Raw genomic sequence first — 20,476 nt, 5'->3', positions numbered from 1 at the left:
GTCAGTGGTCATCTCTGCTTGCCTGGGGCTGTCCAGTGGGAGAATGCAATGGAGGAGGTGTCCCTGGGTTCCTTTTTGAGTTCCAGCACCCAAAGCGCACCTCTTAGAGATCACGAACTAACTGACAGGGCCCTCCATCTTTTCCCTGTGCTGCTCTGCCTCACCCCCTACACACACCCCTCACGGCCACATCCTCCTCACCATCCATGCTAGTGAGACACCAAAGCCCAGGCTGCTTTTCCTCCTCATAGAGAAGAGTGTGCTGGAGAGAAAGGGGTGGGGACATGTCTGGGGCTGAGGGCTTCGTTCTTTAAACCTGCACCTCTAGATTGCATATTTATAAGTCAAATATCATGGCTTTTCTCTTTTTCTTTCAAACTCACCAATTCCTGACTCATGGACTGTGCATTTTACATTTTCCTCCCCCTAGTGCGCTCTCCTCCCATTCCTCCCAGACATGGACCTGGCTAGACCTCTTATTGCGCAGAGCCCCTTATTGTCCTAAAGCACTGAACTTCTACATAGTTTATCTTATCCATTCTTTTTACTTGTTAGCTCCGTTAGGCTAGAATACCTGCTTAACAAGTATCAGTAGGATGAATGAATGAATGGGAGTTCCTTGACTGACTAGGGACAGTAGTCACTTCTAGGCAGATGGAAACAGGCAGACACTTCCCCCTCTACATCTACAGGGTTGAAATTTAGGCAGAAAGACCCCACAGACTCAGCTCTAATCTAATGAAATAACCTCTGGGAAATGGGACTCTGTTGGAGCAGTTGTTCATAAGCAAGCTTTTGGTGAAGAAGATGAGTGTAAACGAAGACTAGGATAGCATTTTAGCTGGCAATATTTTGTCAGATTTCTTAGATAATGTCAAAAATAGACAGCCAAGGTTCCTCTTACTTTTGAACCCTAGAAAATAATAATTGAATCTTTAGCTTTGTGTATTGTCGAAACGTAAAACATAGCACCTAACAGAAAACCATACTTGTTGCTAATGCAGAAAGCCCTGCCTGAATTAAGTATCCTTTAACCCCCAAACATCCTGATCTACTTGACCCCCATCTCATATTCCCAAAGTCAGTGTTACTCTTAATACCCGGGCACCTGGAACCCCAGTTCTGGGCTCCAAACTTTACAGCACCCATCCTCTGGCTGCACCCCGTTCCAGTGAGCAGTGCTCACCTGGAACCAACATCCTCTTCTAGACCACACTCTGGGTACCAGGAACCTAGACACTCCCTACTCCAACAGCCCCATGGCCACTCCCAGGGCTGGTGCTGCCGCTCCCAGCTTCTATTTCAATAGATTCCCGACGACACAGGAGCACAGTTCCCTCGGTTCCCTCAGTTCCCGGAACGTGCGGACGGGACTTGGCTGTGGAGCTGGGGTACCCAGATGGAGAAGAAGACAGAGGCTGCAGGGCCCCTATGTGTGCTCTGGCTGTGGCCTCCAAACTACAGGTGCAGGGCCGCCCACGCACATGCGCCAGCAGCATCACAGGGGCCCGGACATCGCACTGGGGATTTACTGTGCCCTCGTGATTATCATGTTTTTTCTCAATTTTTAAGAATTATAAAAAAGTCATATAGTAAAGCAAGCCCAGAAAAAGTGGTATAAATTTCACCCAGAAACCTCTCTAACTTATCAACTATCTACCCCTTATATTCCTGGTCTTATCTATATGAATGCATGTTTTACAAAGTTGCAAAGCATATCAGAGGTACTACTCAACATTTTCATTTTAACTATCTTTATATAATTATACTTTCCCAATGGCTAGGTTTAATAATTTTTTTCCTCTTTATTTAATTTACTGGGGTGACACTGATTAACAAAATTATACATGTTTCAGGTGCACAATTCTACAACACATAATCTGTACACAGTACTGTGTGTTCACAACCTCAACTCAAGTCTCTGTCCATCACCATGTATACTCCCTATACTCTCCTCCACCTCCCCTGCCCTTTCCCTCCGGCGTAATAATTTTACTTGTAAGAGCTCCATAATATTCTTCCATATAACTTTATGATATTAGTCTTATCAATATTTGGGTATTTTATTTTATCATAATGTAAGTAATATTGCATTCAACACCTTCTATATAAGCTTTAATTTTTAAATCGGGAAATGATAATACTATATGAAACAAAAATTTTTCCTTTTTATTGCCAAGAAAAAACACCATAAGTGAAATTACTGGACCAAAGTACGAGGTCTCTCTGAAAACAGTCCAGCCATTCTTAACATAACGAGAATGGTTTGCACAACATCAATGTAACCTGGCAGCCGAGGAGATTGGACTGGAATGCACATGCGTGGACAATGATCACTTCACTGTATGAATCAGTGAGGGTGGTAGACACCTTGTGTGAGCATGTGTACTGTGTGGCCATCACATTCAAAATGACTGAGTAGAGCAATGAATTTGCATCAGATTTTGTGTTAAGCTTAAGCATTACTCCGCAGAAACTATTTGGATGACTCAGAAGGCTGCAGCTATGGATGATTGGCAGCTTCATCAGGACAACGCACCAGCTCATGCATCACATCTTATGCAGTTTTTTTGCAAAACATCAATCGCCAGGTGACTCAGCCCCCTACAGCCCAGATTTGGCGACCTGCAACTTCTGGCTTTTCCAAAAACTAAAATCACCTCTGAAAGGGAAGAGATTTCAGACTATCAATGAGATTCAGGAAAATACAACACAGCAGCTGATGGTAATTGGGAGAACTGTGTGAGGTCCCAAGGTGCCTGCTTTGAAGGGGACTGAGGCATCATTGTCCTATGTGCAATGTTTCTTGTATCTTGTATCTTCTTCAATAAATGTCTCTATTTTTCATATTTCATACATGGCTGGATGCCAATGGACAGACCACATATACTTAAACTTTTCATGGCTTTTATTTCGCTGGGTGCTTTCCAAAAGGACTGACCAAATCATACTTTTCAACAATGTATATAAATTTCACTGTCACACACTGGCATGAAATAATCTTTTCAACACATTTCTTCTTATTATGTTAGTTATAAAATGGAACCTTAATGTTTTAATTGTATCTCTTAGATTATTATGGTGGCAAACAAGGAGACTAGAAATGGTTCTGTGATTACATATTACTAATTACATCTAAAAGCATAACAGAACAAGGTATGTGCTTGTCTGCCTCTCAGTCTTGTTTGACACCCCACTCCATACCGACATGCATCTGTTTCCCCCAGTGACTTCAGCTGATTTAATGCCTGGTATATGGCAGCAAGTAGCACACACGGGACCACTTGCAGAAGCCTCAAACCCCAAACATCAGGCTCAGATACAGTGGCAGGCCAGAAACTAGGCTGCTTTCAGAAACCACCTTACTAAAATGAAAATGCCATTCCAATGGGAAGAAGAGCAGCCTCATCACTGAGCAAATGAAATGTGCCCCGCGGCTTGAAAATCCCTCCAAAGTTTTGGGCTCACAGAGACTTTGGGTTGAGTCCCAGCTCTGCTTTCACTGGCTCCATGTGTTTGGACACTATATTTAATTGTTCTAAGTCTTAGTTTCCTTATTGGAGACACAGAAACAATAATAAAACATGCCTACCAGAATTTTTTTAAGGTCAAGTGAGATGATGCATATAAAGTGCTTAGCGCTGTGCATGGTACATTGTAAACACTCAAGGTTATTAATAATAGTAGTAGTAGCAGTAGTTCCTGTTTTCACCCATTAAATTGGCCCTATGGTAGAGATTAAAAGATGAAAAAATATTGCCTTAGCTGATAGGAGTTTTAGATTCCTCCCAATCTTATCCATTTATTCTTGGGTTGGCCAAAAAGTCCTTATGTTTCTTCCCATATGATGGCCCTAGTAGCGTCTAGTTGTCTTTAACTTCATTTGAAACAATTTTGTTAGCCTATATTGTGACAGCTGTCATATCAATGTGCATTAAAAAAACTTATGAAAACTGGTGAATTTTTGTGCAGCCATTTTAATATTGAAGATGGAAGAAGATACACAACATTTTTGGCGTATTATACTTTATTATTTCAAGAAAGGTAAAAACGCAACTTAAACACACAAAAAAGATGTGTGCAGTGTATGGAGAAGGGGCTGTGACTGATAGAACATGTCAAAAGTGGTTTGCGAAGTTTCTTGGTACTACTGACATTTTGGCCAAATAATTCTTTGCTGTGGGGCTGCCTTATGCATTCTAACATGTTTAGCAGCACCTCAGCTTCTACCTACTAGAAGCCAAAAGCAGGAGATAGCAGACATACTCAGAATATCCAAATCAATGAAGTTATTGGTGACAATGAAAAAAGTGTCTTTTATTTTACAGAAAAAATGTAATGGACATTTTGGCCAACCCAATTCCCGCCACCCCCCACCCCCACCTATCTACTTACCTATCTATGTACATACCTACTTACAAGATAGCTAGATGGAAATATATAGATAGACACATCCTTTAAAAAGGTACTGAAGGTAATTCATGCAACTCACATAACAAAATCTAACCTAGGTGAAGAATAAACCTGGGCCATTATTGCCTGGGGAGCCCATGGCCAAGTACTACGTAAAGCAAAGTTCATCACTATCTCGAATATGCAGCATCAGCCCCAGTAAGAGCACAGAGGAAGCAGATTTCAAGAGACCACAGGTGTGAATTGAAGTGGAAAGGTGTGACCTACCTGGGATATGAGCAGCTGGCAGGCTGCCAGCTCCCGCTCGCTAGCATTCATCTTCCTGTTGGAGTCCATCTGGGCGCTCTCAAGCTGTTTGCTACGGTTCACCAGGGACTTCACCTCTGACTTCATCTTGCTGATGTACAGACGGGCCATGGTGAACTCCTCTTCAATGACTCCATTCACATCTGCCAACTGAGCACAGGAGGAACACATTCAACTGCCGCCTAGAATTTCCAGAGGTTCATGAGGCCCCTGAAACCTGTCCATGGATTCTCAAGATGTCTGTGGGCTCCTGGTTAAGAATCCCTACTTATAGGACCACAAGCTGAAAATGATCTAAAAAGTACTCTACGCTCAGCCTCAAATTCTCAGAAACCTCAGGTGAAACTTTTAATTAAAAACCTCTACTAAATAGGCTCTCTTCCTCAAGGATGCCTGGATGAATCGTCCTACAGCTGCCTGAGTCTCCCAAAGGACGGTAATTTGGATAGATTTTGGATGGGATCAGGCTGACCTGGAAGAGGGTGGCAGGGTTATTCTTCTTTGGGTGTTTTAGAGGGGACGAGCTCTGAGGCAGAAGCCTGCCGTTCTTCCAAAACTGTGTAGCTTTGTATCTTATGTTGTTTTAGTGTGTAAACTAACCCTGTAGAAATAAGATCATTAAAAACTAACAAGGGAAATGACAGAACTAAGGTATTAGAGAATTTAGCTTTAATTGATAGGTTTAAGTGATTAATGCATGTGGAAAGCTGTAATTCCAAAATTGTGAAACTTTTGAATAAAAACTTCTTTTCTTTATCACCAAAAAATAAAAGATAAAAATAAAAAAAATAAAAACCTCTACTAAATGTAATCCTCTATTAACCAGGTTATTCTTTACAAATGATTTTTAGGATAAAAGAGATAATATCCAAAGAAAAAGGCACTGAAGATTAAAATAAGAGATAACTTTGAAGAAGTGTTCCATTCTTTTATTTCTAGACTAGCAGAGGCACCGTGTTCCTAAAAATGGCTCTGAGCCCCTATAAGAACTTCAGTCAAAATTTCAATTATGTTCTCTATAGTCTGCTATTTAGACAGAGAAGTAGTCTAATGGCTTGAATATGTTCAACTAACGGTTGAAATAAAAAGGATTTTCTATATAGTCCTCAATTAAACGACAACAACAAAAACCCAATGAGTAAGAACTGTCGTTACCAAAAGCCCCTCAAATGAAGGTTCTTCTGTATGACTTCTCATTACTACCAATCTACATTTCCTTGCCTCTACGTGCCTTCCCCTTCCAAGCAGACAGGAATCTATCTTATTAATATCGCCTGGGAGTAACTGTCTAAACCCACCTTTAGAAGAGAAGATTTTGACAGCCAGCATTCCTGCATGATCTGATAATTGGTTTCTAAGTTTCAGAGCTCTACTGGAAACAAAAATTGACACAAGATACTTGGGCTAGAAACCCATTTGCTGAGATGCAAACATGCTCTTGAAGGGAAATTGACCAAATGAGGAAAGTAACTGTGTGCATATTTTGTTTAACCACCAGAGGGCAGCCCAGCACCTCAAGAGACTGACAAGAGCACTGTCCAAAACCCAGCCTGTGAATAGAGGCTTCAGCTGATTCTCAGACAATGATTCCAACTGTTTTCCTGATGTTCCACAGCATACTCTAACAGCCCACTTTTGTCACTACTGCCATCATTAGTTCATCACATGACTATTTTTTCAGTCAACATTTAAGAGTTAGGAATATGGAATCGTATTTCAACCCTAAAAACTGGCAGCAGACAGGAAGTACAAATGAGACAGCACACTGAGCACCTGTAACTTGGTGTCAACCCTCCATTAAGAATTCCACAACGGTAGTTGTTAAATCAGTGTCAGTCAACACAATTCAGATCTCCGTTAACAGCAAGAAAATCTACAAGTATCAACTTGTGGCTCCATTTTAATTACTGGAGGTTCTTGTTTAAGCCCATTATCTTCCTGACTGCAAGAAATCTGTCTTCCAACACCACTCCCCTTACGTATTCCTTTTCTAATCCTATAGCACAAAGAGAGATGAGTAAGAAAAACCTTCAATCTTTAATTATTTTTGTTCTCCTGCCTTTGTGATTGGCTGAATGTGGAACAGAGATGAGAAACTCATTCTTTATTCTGACCCGTTGTGCCTACACATTGTCCAGTTTGGGTAGAAAGGTAAAGGATCATCCCTACACCAGCTGCTGATGGTTAAACACTGCTGAAGAGACAAACCGCATCTCCTCTCCAGGCCTGTCCTTAGACGAGAACACTTTCTATTCTGTGCCCAGATCCCATATGAACTGGAGAAGAGTAAAAACTATATATACACAATAAGGGGCTTTCTCCAAAATGATAGCTGGATATTTCTTCCCCAAACCAGAACCAGAACCTCTGAAGACTGCTGTCGTCCTAGGAAATCTAAAACGAGATTTTGAGTCTATGCCTGATGGAAGAACAATAGTATTTCAAACAAATGATTTTAATCATAAGGCTTCTTACCGCTTATGAGTTCATATATTTAGTCATTAAGTTCAAAGTCTTTGGTAATTCTAGTACAGTTATTTCAAAAAGGAGAATCAGAATCTGTTGCTGAATTGTTATTTCTGACTCTCCCCTGGGTCTGCGGATGACTCCAGCAGTGCATACTAGACTGTGTGATCTAGTACAAGTGACTAATCCAGGAAAAAAAGGCTGCCTTCCCATGGGAAGACAGATGCTGCCTGTCCCTTCTACTCTGCCTATAGAGGAAGAGTCATCCCCCCCCACACACATACACCCATCTACCCCCTGAGCCTGGTCTGACTGTGCAAGGTGCCATTTCTAGGCCAAGTAAAAGGTACGTAAGGTGACTGTTGACTCTCTAAGACACAATAGTCAGAATGAGACTAAAAGAAGTCAGTATGGGTAAAAAAAAATTAGGCAGCTAATCCATCCATTTCCTTTACTCTACCTCTGTTCTATTAGTCTGTGGTTGGATTCCAGAAGAATCTTTGTTTTAAGGAAAACCCAGTGGCGAAGGTGCATGAAAAGAAGAGGAAGCTCACCAATAAACCTGACAAAGTCAACAGTTGGCTCATCTTGTCATTGGCTGGTCTCATCTTGTTTTGTTGACTACACAAAGTATTGCCAGACTCTGTTTCAGACTATGAGCTGGAGAAATAGGGGTTGTGTTTCCTAACAGTACAGCCGTGGTATCCTGGAAGTAATGGCTGAGAAGACTCCTGCAGCCGTCCCCCCACCACAGCCCCACTGGGAGGGACCTTGTGGGAATCAAAAGGATTTCAGAAACAAATATACAAGATCACTCAAAAAGATTTCCTAGATTTGCTCATTTTCTTAGATCAAAATAATTATATCAATCAAGTAGTCCTAACAATAAGGAAAGTATCAGTAATAACTGGGGCTTCATCAAACTAAAACACTCTACACAGCAAAAGAAACCATCGACAAAATGAAAATGCAACCTATGGCATGGGAAAAAGTGTGTGCAAATCATGTATTTGATAAGGGGTTAATATCCAAAGTATATTTTAAAAACTCATACAATTCAAAGCAAAAACAATCTGATTAAAAAATGGACAGAGGACCTGAACAGACATTTTTTCAAAGACACACAGATGGCTAACAGGTACATGAAAAGGTGCTCAACAGCTGTAATCATCAGGGAAATGCAAATCAAAACTACAATGAGCTACCACCTCACACCTGTTAGAATGGCTGTCATCAAAAAGACAGAAATAACAAGTGTTGGCAAAGCTGTGGAGAAAAGGGAACCCTAGTGTACTTTGATGAGAATGAAAATTGGTACAGCCACTATAGAAAACAGTAAGGAAATTCCTCAAAAATTAAATTCCTTAAAAGTATAACTACCATATAATCCCTACTTCTGGGTATGTAAGCAAAGGAATTGAAATCAGAATCTCATAGGGATATCTGCATGCCCACATTCCTTGCTGCATTATACACAATATCCAAAATATGGAAACCACCTAAGTGTCTGTCAACAGACAAATGGATAAAAGATGTGGTGTATATGTGTGGACGTGTGAGTGTGTAATGGAAAATTATTCAAATTATTCAGACATTAGAAAGAAGGAAATCCTGCCATTTGCAACAAAACAGACGGAGCTTCAGGACTCAACCCTCAAGTGAAATAAGTCAGACAGAGAAAAACAAATACTGTATGATTTCACTTATATGTGTATCTAGAAAATCTGAAAACATCTAACTCAGAGAAAGAGTAGAGTGGTTACCAGAGGTTGGGGTGGGTGGGTGGGTGGGGGAGTTAGTGGACAAAGGATTCAAACTTCCAGTCATAACATTAGCAAGTCTGGAGAGTTAATGCACTGCATGGAGATTATAGCCAATAATACTGTTAATACTGCACCGTATTCCTCAATGCTGCTAAGAGAGTAGCTCTTAAGTGTTCTCACCAGGAAAAAGAAATGGTAACTGTGTGATAAAAATGAAAGTGGTAGATAATGCCATGGGGTAATTATTTTGCAACATATAAATGTACCAAATCAAGATATTGTACACCTTAAATTATGCAATGTTATGTGTCAATTATATCTCAAAAAAGCTGCAGGGTTGTGGGGGGGGTTATCTGTGCCCATATGATAGAATGAAGAAATACGTCATGTAATTTCTGAGCTGACACCTTCAAGATAATCTAGCTCATTTGTCATCTTACAAATTAGGGGAATGAAGCCCCGAGAACTGAAGTGACTTACCCAAAGCCACACCACTCCTCTCTTTAGAGCTCATTGTCTTAATAATTACATCATAATTATAAGAAAAAAACAGAATGATTAAGACTATGGTGCTCTACAAGTGAAAATTATCAATGAAATTAACTAGTTATCAATGAAATTAACTAGGGCATCCAATGTCTGGAATCCAAAAATACCTTTAAGACATCCAGTTGAGTATTTAAAAATAATTTCAATCATACCTCAGATTCCCAGAGGTAAGGAATCCTTTTTTAAATGCTGAAGCACCCAGACACTCCTTGATTTCATTAGCATTTTTCATCAGCTCTATTTCGGAACTTAGCATAAAAATATCTTCCTTTATCGTTATCAGCAGCAGATGCCAACCTCCTATAAATCAATTCCACCTTCCTATTTCAAGGGCCATTTAATCACCCAAATGTCAGAAGTTTTTGCCCAACACCAGTGTGTGCTTCTAAAAATTCTCCTAAATCCTAAAATATAAAGTACCAAACTGGGGCTAAAGAGTTAATTCTATAGTATCTGGGAATTCTAGGCTAAAATTAAATTCATTCATAAAGACTCATGAAATATTCAGTTACAATAGAGGTTCCATGAGAGAATGGCTAAGTTTTGCAAGAGATCACATACTCTAAGCCTAGAGCTGTAATACCACCCAAGAAGGACTTTCTATGATTTCCAGAAATGTCTATAAACAAACGTAATCTGGGAAGCCTTTTCTAGTACAATCCCAGCTCAAAAACTGAGTGTTCCCACAAAGCAGGCTAATGTAGAATTCAGCCTTTTAATGGTCAAATGGCTAAATTCAAAGATTTTGGTTTCAGAGGCTTGTGAGGTGAAAGCTGAGCAACACAGCACTACTTTCTGTCTTGATTAAATCCACGCATTTATCAATGGCTACTCTGTGCAGGGTGCTGCAGTATTATAAAGCTACTGTAGTCAAAACAACATGCAATCAGCATAAAGATTAGATCAATGAAACAAATGGAGAGACCAGCAATAGTCTCACATACTTTCAGGGGTGCTGGATGTGTTCCCCACCTTCCCGTGGTGATGGTTTCATGAGTGTACATATATAACTTCTCTACGGTTTACTTTATATCAATTATACCTCAATAAAGCCATTTTTAAAAATGTGTCTAATTTTTCAGTTGCATCTCTACACTGTGGCAAGTTTTTCTTGGCTGAGAACTTTGTTTATTCTCTGTCTTCCCTCCATTCCTAGCTCAAGGACAACTTCACACCACCCCATCCTTCCCACCTCCCTTAACTTCCTTGCCATCGATGGCACCAATGTGCAGAACACCAGGGGATTATTTATAGTTGGCTTCAGCCAATGATAGTAATCCTATTTCTCCGCTTTCCTAGCTTCCCGTGCAGTGTGGGAGGACCCACTTCTGGCCAATAAGGTATAACGGGATGTCTAGGTGACTTCCGGGATATAGTTCCCTTCTCAATGACAGCGGCCGCCTTTTCAGCGCATCTTGCCTTGAATGCATTTGGGATGTGATGACTGGTGCTATAGCAGCTATCTTGCTCCTGTGAGACAAAAACCTACAGATATGAATAAGTAACAGGCTAAGGAAAGCATAAAGGGAATAAAGAAAAGGCCTGGATCCTTGACACTGTTGAAACAATGCACCAAACCAAAACTTGCTTCTAAAATTCTAATAAGCAAAAGAATGGCCTGCGGACTCTTGTTAAAATGCAGATTCTGATTATGTAGGGTTGAGGTGGGCCTGAAAGAGTCTATATTCCCAATTAAATTCCCAGATGACACAAATCACAACCTGAATAGGAAGATTCTAGACTTCTCACACTGTCAATAATTAAATGTGGCTTTGTTTTTTAAGCCACTCTTAAGAGTCCTATTACTTTCATCTAAAAGCTTTCCTACTTCATGCTGATTAATGGGAAATTTTCACTCTGTTGGGTTCTCATAGAAAAGGAGAAACATAATTCTGAGACTAGAACTATTGGTTAACTTATCTAATTCCAAATTTCTGTGACATTGGTATATAAGTTTGAGGAATAAATCAGTTTACATAATGTCAACCAAGATTTGAAGCCATTTCTTATATTTAAAGGTAAATTTTTTTTCTCCTCTTCCTTACCCCAAAATTATTCACTAGTCATTCAATCAGCCCTTTGATCATTCTTACTTGATATTACAAAGCACATGGCAGATGCAAAGCACAGTGTAAAGCATCGGATACTTAAGAGAATAAAGCACAGACCCCACTTGCATAGGACCGTGCCATTGTAAGGCAGGTAGGCAGAATAAAGAGGGGCTAACTTACAGTCTTCACATCATTGGTGCCAATAATTCCACCTATCTCCCCCAGATCCTTCAACAGCAAATTCAGGATCTCGGTAGCTCTCTTTTTCTGGTGGTTGCTAAGCTCTTGAAGCTGGCTCAGCTCTCTCTGTGTGGTTGTCAATGTCGTCTGAAAAATATATTTCCACAACAAATTAAAAGAATTGCCCATCGATTTCATACACTCAGCACTGCAATGAATAACAACATATGTAAGATGGAGTTCTGTTACCATTTCATGTGATTTCAATATAAGGGTCCTTTTAAGTCAAACTGTCGTATAACACTGCATTCTTTGATGAGAAGAGGAATTTGTCTTGGCCTGATATGTTATGTCTACTTATCAGATGACAATTTCCAGGTTAGTGAAATAAGTTATTAAAAATAAATAAAGCACAAAAGGAGCCCTTAGGTTTATAACATGTAATCACATCTTCCTACCAACCAGATGTTCTGCATCAGTTCACATTCTCAAGGGTCTACACATACCTGCAGGCACCCCCACCTCCACTTTCAAACAAACCTGCTCCCTGGACCACTTCCAAATTCCCATCTGACTTTAGTCTGGAAGGCCCAAAGGGACGTTAATGAGTTTAGAAAACAACTTAGAAAAATTTTAATCTTCACAGTGAAGCTAAATTGAACACTCTTCATCTCTTTTCAAAATGTATCAAGATCAACAAGATCGGGCTTCTTAATATATAGCAGAAACTCCATTTTATTGCCAAACATTAATAACCCGTATTTTTCCCACTTCTCATGTATGTTACCAAAAGTTATATATTTTAAACTAAAAGTCTCAACATCAAAAGAACAGCCATCTTCCTGCTGTGGCTCAGTGGATTGAGCATCAGCCTGTGAGCCAAGTGTCGCTGGTTCGAGGTTCGATTCCCAGTCAGGTCCCCAGTTGCAGGGCACAAGTGAGAGGCAACCACACAGTGAAAAAAAAAAAAAAGAACAGTGATCTTCTGGTGTCTTGGTATCAGCTCAGCCAGCAACAAAAAAATAATTCCCCTGAATGACAAAGCTATGGAGGTTAATGCAAAGATATCTATGCAGTTCTTCTGTGTGCAGCTATTTCACTAGAGCACTTTTTAATATCTGACTAAACAAGTCCAGTAGTACTTTGGTTTGACAGAAAAGAAGAATTGTGTTGTGGAAAATGTTTTATTGTTTAAGAAGCAAATACCAAAGACTAGTTAGGGAACCCTGTAGAAAATAATAAGCAGAGAAAATTGAAGTCTCCTTCTTCCCTAAGTGACTTTCAGCCTACATTTCTGTCTTGTTTCTGTTTTTGTTTTGGCATTACCACTGCTTATTTCATTTTGTTTTTAAAATCCACACGACCAGTAGTTCCCATCTCGGGAAGCTATTTAAAAACTCTTTCTTCATACAACTGAATGTATGGAGTGAGGAGCCTTTTCCATCAGCTCTCTGGTCAGCAGTTTAGGCTTTCCTGTACCATCTGCTACTTCTCCTTGCCCGGGAGAACTGGACGTTTTCCACAAAGCAGTCCGGGCACAATCCCATGATACCAGACCACTGGGCCAAGGTGCCAAGGGCAGCCAGGTACAGCCATTCAGCTTTCCACCACCCATTTTTCCAAGCAGAAAAGGACAAAATGGACACAGCCACTACCAGCCACTTTGCCAAATGCTCACTGGCCCTGATGCCATGAGCTCACTGTGCAGAACCTGCAGCATCTTTCATTGGGGAATCTAAAAATTAGAAAACATGAGACTGAAGCACTAGTTTAAAAACCGGACAACGAACAAACCATGGCAGCTCAGTCCTGGGCTAGTACGAGCAGCTGTGGGCGGTGGCGGTCGGGGGTAGTGTTGGGGGGAGGCCTGGATTTCATTCAGAAGGGTTTAAACACAAGCATTGAATACACTGCCTTCCATGGTCACCCACTCCCGCCAGCTGATAAAACAATTTGAGATTTATTCATTAATACTGTCGCAAATGCACAGGTCTATGCTAAACGCTTTATGTAGATCGTCACTAATTCTCACTCACTGAAAGAAGCATGTTATTGTCACCACTTTTTCAAATAAGGGAACAAATTCTCAAGATGTTTAAATGTTTCAACTAAGGCCTAATAGTTGTAAAGTCAAAATTTGAACTAGGATTTTGCTGGCTCCCAAGTCTATACTCCCTTGACTATTCTATAAGGCAACCAGCTAATGTGTTAAATCCCCTGAATATAAAACCATTGTGCTATGCAGTTGTAGGATAAGTGGACGAAAGTCCCTTACATAAAATATTTCAATTATTGGAAGATTTCAGAGAATGCATTTAAGTCCAACACTGAAAAGCCATTCAGCCAACTGCCTTCCTAGATACAGTCTGTCAACAAGCATGGACATGAGCTCAGAAATGGCAGCTGGGATGCAAATGCTCCCGCCCCCTAAACATAAATGCTCCAACCGTTTTCTGGGCCAGCTCATCTGTCAGCTGCTCATTGGCCCTGGTCTTGTCCTCCACTTCCTGTGACTTCTGGTCGTAATTGACAGCCAGCTCCTCCAGGGCCTGGAGAACTTCTTTCACCTCATCTTTGGCTGCCTCGTTTTCAATCTGGAGACGAGTCAGCTCCTCTTGGATCTTCTCATAGTCTCTTCTTGTGGAAGCTAAAAGCTGGGAAGTGAGATGGCATGGAACTTGTGAATCGAATGTTTGAATGTTTGTGTTCTATTCTCTATCCAAAGTAATTTAACAAAACAGATACAAGAAAACAAATTGGAAAAGCTCAGGATGACTAGAAACCCTACCGTATATCCAGATGCTAAATTTAAAAATAAAATATTTCAAAAATCTGTTTCTTCTTCATTCTTTTCTTTCTTCTTTTTAATTTAAAACTGCATAGGCTTAACTCAAATAATTGATTATACATAAAAAATCACCACATTTCATAGCTGGCTGGCTCTTCCACATGTTTAACAAAGTATGGGGGTGAATGATTTCTGAAGACAATAAAAATACTTACATGGATTTTTAATGTTATCATTATTTCACATTGTAAACTGGTCACTTTCAGAATCAACCAAAACAGAATAAAAGAGCAGTCATCAATTTTCCTTACTATTCGTCATGGATGCACGGAAGCATGCACCGCCAATATTAACAAGATCTCAAAGTGAATGACTGGGCATGGAGATGCTTTCATTATCTTGGTTCCTATTGTGTTTTCTGACTTTCCTGTAATGAACAGATATTGCCTTGATACCAAAGAAAAAGAAAAGTTTATATTAAAGCCTTTTTTTTTAACTGTAACAAAAACGAAAGTTTGTCACAGGCAACTGTACGAAGTTAGAAACTCAAAGGACTAGAATGGGAAGGAGAGGGCAGGAAACACTAAGCAAATGGAAGCTTCGGCCCTAATAAAGAGGCAAACCAATTAAATACGGTGCATCTCACTGCAAAGGCACACACATTGCCAAGGGAGGTATTGGGCAGTGAGCATTAATTCCTGTGCCAGAGAGATGAAGAAGAACAAAGAGGAAAAGGAAGGAAATGGTTCTTTAAAGTTATGTCTATGGGTATGGGAGGGCTGGGAGTGGGGACACGAACCCAAGCCACCTGCTATAATTGCATCGCATGATCCAATCCATAGCATTTTAGCAACAAAGCAGAAAGCACCCTATGGCACAAGAGAAAAAATATGTTTGATAGATTGTCTGTCTTTTCTTTGCTTAGGTTCCTGTCTGTAAAATACTTGGCAAAACACAATGCAATAAAGACACTTATGGGAGAATTGAATGTCATCAGGGAGATGGAAAGCAATTTGCCTCCTTTTTATTGGATCACATATATATGAACGCAGCATTTGGACCACTTTCCTTTCTGCTTTCCCTTCCTCTACCTTCTAATTTTCGTTTGTTTGTTTTCCTACAAGATAGCACAAGAACATGGTGTATATCAAATACCTGAGCTGGCTGATGTGCGAAGCTGAAAAAGGCTAACATGGCAGGAAACAGGAGTGCTGAGCACTGGGTACAAGGAAGTAGACCCATCCCTGCCCAACTACCGAGCTCCTCTGTCTCTTCCCTTCAAACACTAAGTGTAGCAACCAGCTACTCACCCTCAAAATACCAAGGCTCTACAACGTCAGACATTTTCTAAACTCAGGCAAAATCATCTTTTAATAGGCATTGAAAAGAAATCTATCAGGAAATTTCTACATGATTCAGCGATTTTGAAAACATTACTTGCAAATTAAATTTCTGGGACAAGCATCAATAACTAAAAGTAATAAAAAAACTTTGTAAAAAAAAATTATTACAAACTTTACCTCATCCTGATCCAACATCTGCTGCTTTAGCTTTTCGGCCAGCTGGCTCTGCTGGTTAATTTCATCATCCTGAAATGAAACATCATGTTTAATTCTTTTTGGTCAGTTATGTCATTTTTGATATCCTGGTTTCCCAAGACTGTTGGATACCAGGATGCCAGCTGTGAGCTTCCTAGTAAAAGGAAGGGTGTGGTATGATGCTTCCCCACATAAGAAAATTGGTTCTTGGATCTTGATTTGGTTAAAATATCTCACACCCACCTTTGTCAGCAGATGAAACATCTGGGCACTCTGGCAAATATAATATCCTATACATTCAACTCAATCCCTGCTCTTCCAGAAATCAGAGATCCAGGGCTCTGGAACTGAAAGGGACTTCGGAGATCTCTCTCCCAATTCAAAGATGTTAACAATGAATTCTTAGCTCTTAAAATAAGGCAGTGAATTTCGAACCATCTGCACTGTAATATATTCATATCTCAAATCTTGTCAAACACATCAGTGACCAGAAATGTTGACACATGATATATAAGAGAGACCAGTAATTTCTACTTCAAACCTCTTACTGAGATTGGAAAAACACTTACTACAGAATTAATCTCTGGCATGAGCCGAACTCCCTCTTGATTGGGAGTTCATTTTCTTACCAGTCTGAAAGAAAACAAAAAACAAACAAACAAACAAACAAACAAAAGCACCCCAAGGAAGCTAGGGGTGTAGCAACGTTAATTCTTACTCTCCGGCCTGTCATTGACACCCACAGACAAATTCTTCTCACTCTCATTTTCTGACGCTAGGTGTTGCTGCCACAAAGCCAGGGACGCCAGCCTCTCGCTGTCCTTAGAAGCATCTCTGCCTCTCCCTAGACACAGCCACCCCATGTGGGCAAAGCAGTAGGCAGACGACACTCAACTGCATGAGGCTCAGTGTTCACAGTAAATACCCTCGTGAGTTCAGATGCACATCTGAAGCACAGCCTGTGAGAATAACTTGGCTTCACATGTCCTTCTCTCCCTCACAAACAGCAGAAAATACTATTTGATGACACTTCCTGGATCTAAACACCAAGCAGAGTCACATTCAGTTCAGTATTATGGGGTCCCCTCTCTTTGTGCCAGGTGCTGCCTGGGTGATTTCATCAGCAGCCCACAAAAGAAGGAAGGAAAGGAGGGAGGAAGGGAAAAACCTGAAGTGTGCTTTCCACAGTTTCTAGAGTTGAGGTGAGGGCTAAATTCAAGGGCCTATAGGCAAACCTTATTGGCAATACCTCAGTTTCCCCGGGATATTCTCCAGACTATCTGTCATGTCTATGTATACATTTAAATAAGATTAACCAGTGTCACAACTAATGCTATCCATGGAGCAAGAAAATTCTAAAATCAGTATTACAGGATCTGTACCTCCTTTTCCTTGCGTGGCTCATCTTTTGGACTTAATTCTCTCCTTAAGAAAATCCTTTTTCACTTCCAGCCAAGATGGAGGCTTAAACAGACACACTGCATCACCCTCCACAATTAAGAAGGAATATAACTACCTCAAAATGAGAGACAACCTGAAGTTCCAGAAAATCGAGCAGCATGGAAGTCCAGCAAACAAAGATATAAAGAAGAAATACTCATCCAGACAGGTAGGAGGGGCAGAGCCAGGGCAGAGAGGATGAGGTGTGGTGGTGGGAGCAGCGGTGGCAGCGGCAGGCCCGCGGAAAGGACAATCACGCATTTTAAAAAGTGAGGAGGGACACCTGGGGAGCACTTCCAGCACCAAACAAGACCACACAGCTCATGGTTCCAGCACCAGGGAAAATAAAGCCTCATTGCTTTTGACTGTGCAAACCAGTAGGGGTAGGGGCAGATGAAGAAACTGCTGGTCTCTCAGAAGAGTCCACTTATTTAAAGGGACCCCACAGTCCTAGAACATTCGCAGACCCATCCATTCTGGGAACCACAGCTGGGGCAATAACTAGAGGGGCGCTGGTCCCATAGGGAAATAGGAAGAGTTCCTGGAAAAGGGGTGAGTGCTGAGCAAGTGGCATTGTTCCCTCTTTGACTCCTCCCCCACATACAGCACCACAACATGGTGAAATGCGTCTCCCTGTACTGACCAATATCCGAGGCTCCGCCCCTTACAACGTAACAGGTGCAACAACTCTACCTAAGACACAGAGGCAAACAAATGCAGGAGCCTGTCAAGATGAGACAGAGAAGTATGGCCCAAAAGGGGGAACAGATCAAGGTTCCAGTGGGAGAACTAAGCGACAAGGAGATAACCAACCTAACAGACACAGAGTTCAAAACACTGGTGATAAAGATGCTCACAGACTTGATAAATATCCTTAAGTATGGCAGGCGCATAAGGGAAGAAGTGAAGGCTATGCCAAATTAAACAAAGGAAAATCCACACAAAATCAATGGCGAAGGGAAGGAAACCAAGGGGAAAAAAAAGTCAACCGGTACAGAATAAAGAAACAAGAATTGAAAAAATGAGGTGAGGCTTAGGAACCTCTGGGACAACTTTAAACGTACCAACATTCGAATCATGGGGATGCCAGAAAGAGAAGAGGAAGAGCAAGAAATTGAAAGCTTAAGTGAAAAAATAATGAAAGAAAACTTCACAAGTTTGGCAAAGGAAATAGACACACAAGTCCAGGAAGCACAGAGTCCCAAACAAGTTAGACCCAAGGAGGACTATACCAAGACACATCATAATTAAAATGCCAAAGGTTCAAGATAAAGGGAGAATCTTAAAAGCAGCAAGAGAAAAACAGAGAGTTACCTACAAAGGGGTGCCTATAAGACTATCAGCTGATTTCTCAAAAGAAACTTTGCAGGCAAGAAGGGATGGGCAAGAAATATTTAAGGTGATGAAAAGCAAGGACTTACAACCAAGATTACTCTATCCAGCAAAGCTATCATTTAGAAAGGAAGGGTAGATAAAGTGCTTCCAAGACAAGGTAAAGCTAAAGGAGTTCATCATCACCAAGCCATTATTATATGAAATGTCAAAGGGGCTTACTTAAGAAAAAAAAAGTTATAAACTATGAACATTAAAATGACAACAAACTCACAGCTACCAACAACTGAATCTAAAAAACAAAAACAAAATCCAACTAAGCAAACCAGAATAGGAACAGAATAATAGGTATGGGGATCATTTGGAGGGTTATCAGCTGGGAGGGGGAAGGGGGAGAAATGGGGAAATGGTGCAGGGACTAAGACGCATAATTGGTTGATACAAAATAGACAGGAGGAAGTTAAGAATAATATAGGAAAGGGTGAAGCCAAAGAACTTATATGCTCGACCCATGGACGTGAACCAAGGGGGGTGGGATTCCTGGAGGGAAGGTGGGTACTGGGCAGAGGGGAGCAAAGGGGAAAAAATTCAGACTACTGTAACAACATAATCAATAAAATATGCTTGAAAAAGAAAGAAAGTCCTTTTTCTAGTGAACTTTGTACATTGATATTTCTTTAATGGTTCACAAAATACTCATGACCTTCCTCCCCAAATCAGACATCTGGCAGGAGTATTAGGGAAATTACACCAAAGTGAAACCACCAAAAATGGTATATCCACAACTAGGAGACTATTTTGTAGGACTTATTTTCTCTTCTACTTTGTAAACTTAGAATGTCGGGTACTAGGAACAATTTTGTGTTATGTTCCTCAGCACATAAATATTAAACAACTTAACATAAAAGACTCAAGGAGTTTAACATCAGGAGTTGCCATCTTCCCCTGGGACATACAAGCAACAGCTTACAAGTGATATAAATCACAAGAGAAGACAAACGGAACCAGCACTTTGTTCTTATTCTGTGTTCATTTCAAAGCCTGAAGACACAGGCTTCCTCCCTGACAGGCTTCCAGTGGGATGATGCAATGATTTTGAGGCGCAGTGAGAAACCAAGGGCCCCTACACCATCTGAAAGGGATGAAGAACAGGAATTACATTATAAGGACATAAACCACTGTACCAGAGACAGTTCCCAAACTACTTTTACCCTTTATTAAGGCACTTGCTCTAAGGAAGGAGCATAATCTATTGTGATTTTTTAAAGTATTTTCAAAAACCTTTCAGAATAAGATGTGCTGTGTCGTCTATATCTATTATTCAAGTGCATCTCGTACACCATGTTTACACGTGCTCATTCTGATGCCACTAAGATCTAGTCCGTGCATAACAGATTTTAAAGCCCTTTACAGAAAATATTCTTGTACTTGAATTTTCTTATCCATGAAATAGGTGAAGGAAGTCTCAACAGGTCAGTGGTCACCTTTAATTATAAAGACGCTTTTGTTGCAATGATAATCAGTGAAATAAGGTTCAACTTATATTTCTACTTACATTTAATTCTGTCTTGTACACTATCTCCAATAGCACAGAGGTATTGGAGGGTGACAGGGAATAAGAGAAACTGTACCAACACTAGTTTGTTCATC

The 20,476-nt window shown here is 40.5% G+C and overlaps 1 protein-coding gene across 1 annotated transcript in view; it reads right to left on the bottom strand.

The window, feature by feature from the left end:
• KIF5C (kinesin family member 5C) overlaps nucleotides 1–20,476 on the bottom strand; it is a 151,715-nt gene that overhangs the window by 29,828 nt on the left and 101,411 nt on the right. The window contains exons 13-16 of the mRNA XM_090279608.1: nucleotides 16,037–16,105; nucleotides 14,176–14,382; nucleotides 11,729–11,875; nucleotides 4,681–4,869 (exon numbers count right to left, since the gene is read on the bottom strand). Of these exons, the coding sequence (XP_090135734.1) occupies nucleotides 4,681–4,869; nucleotides 11,729–11,875; nucleotides 14,176–14,382; nucleotides 16,037–16,105 (612 nt within the window). The remainder of the gene's footprint in view (nucleotides 1–4,680; nucleotides 4,870–11,728; nucleotides 11,876–14,175; nucleotides 14,383–16,036; nucleotides 16,106–20,476) is intronic.

The sequence above is a fragment of the Furipterus horrens genome, unplaced genomic scaffold (assembly GCF_987537825.1).
Source record: "Furipterus horrens unplaced genomic scaffold, mFurHor1.1.pri manual_scaffold_1, whole genome shotgun sequence".
NCBI lineage: Eukaryota > Metazoa > Chordata > Mammalia > Chiroptera > Furipteridae > Furipterus > Furipterus horrens.
Note: the sequence above shows the minus strand (reverse complement) of the source record. Positions and strands in the feature narration are given on the sequence as shown.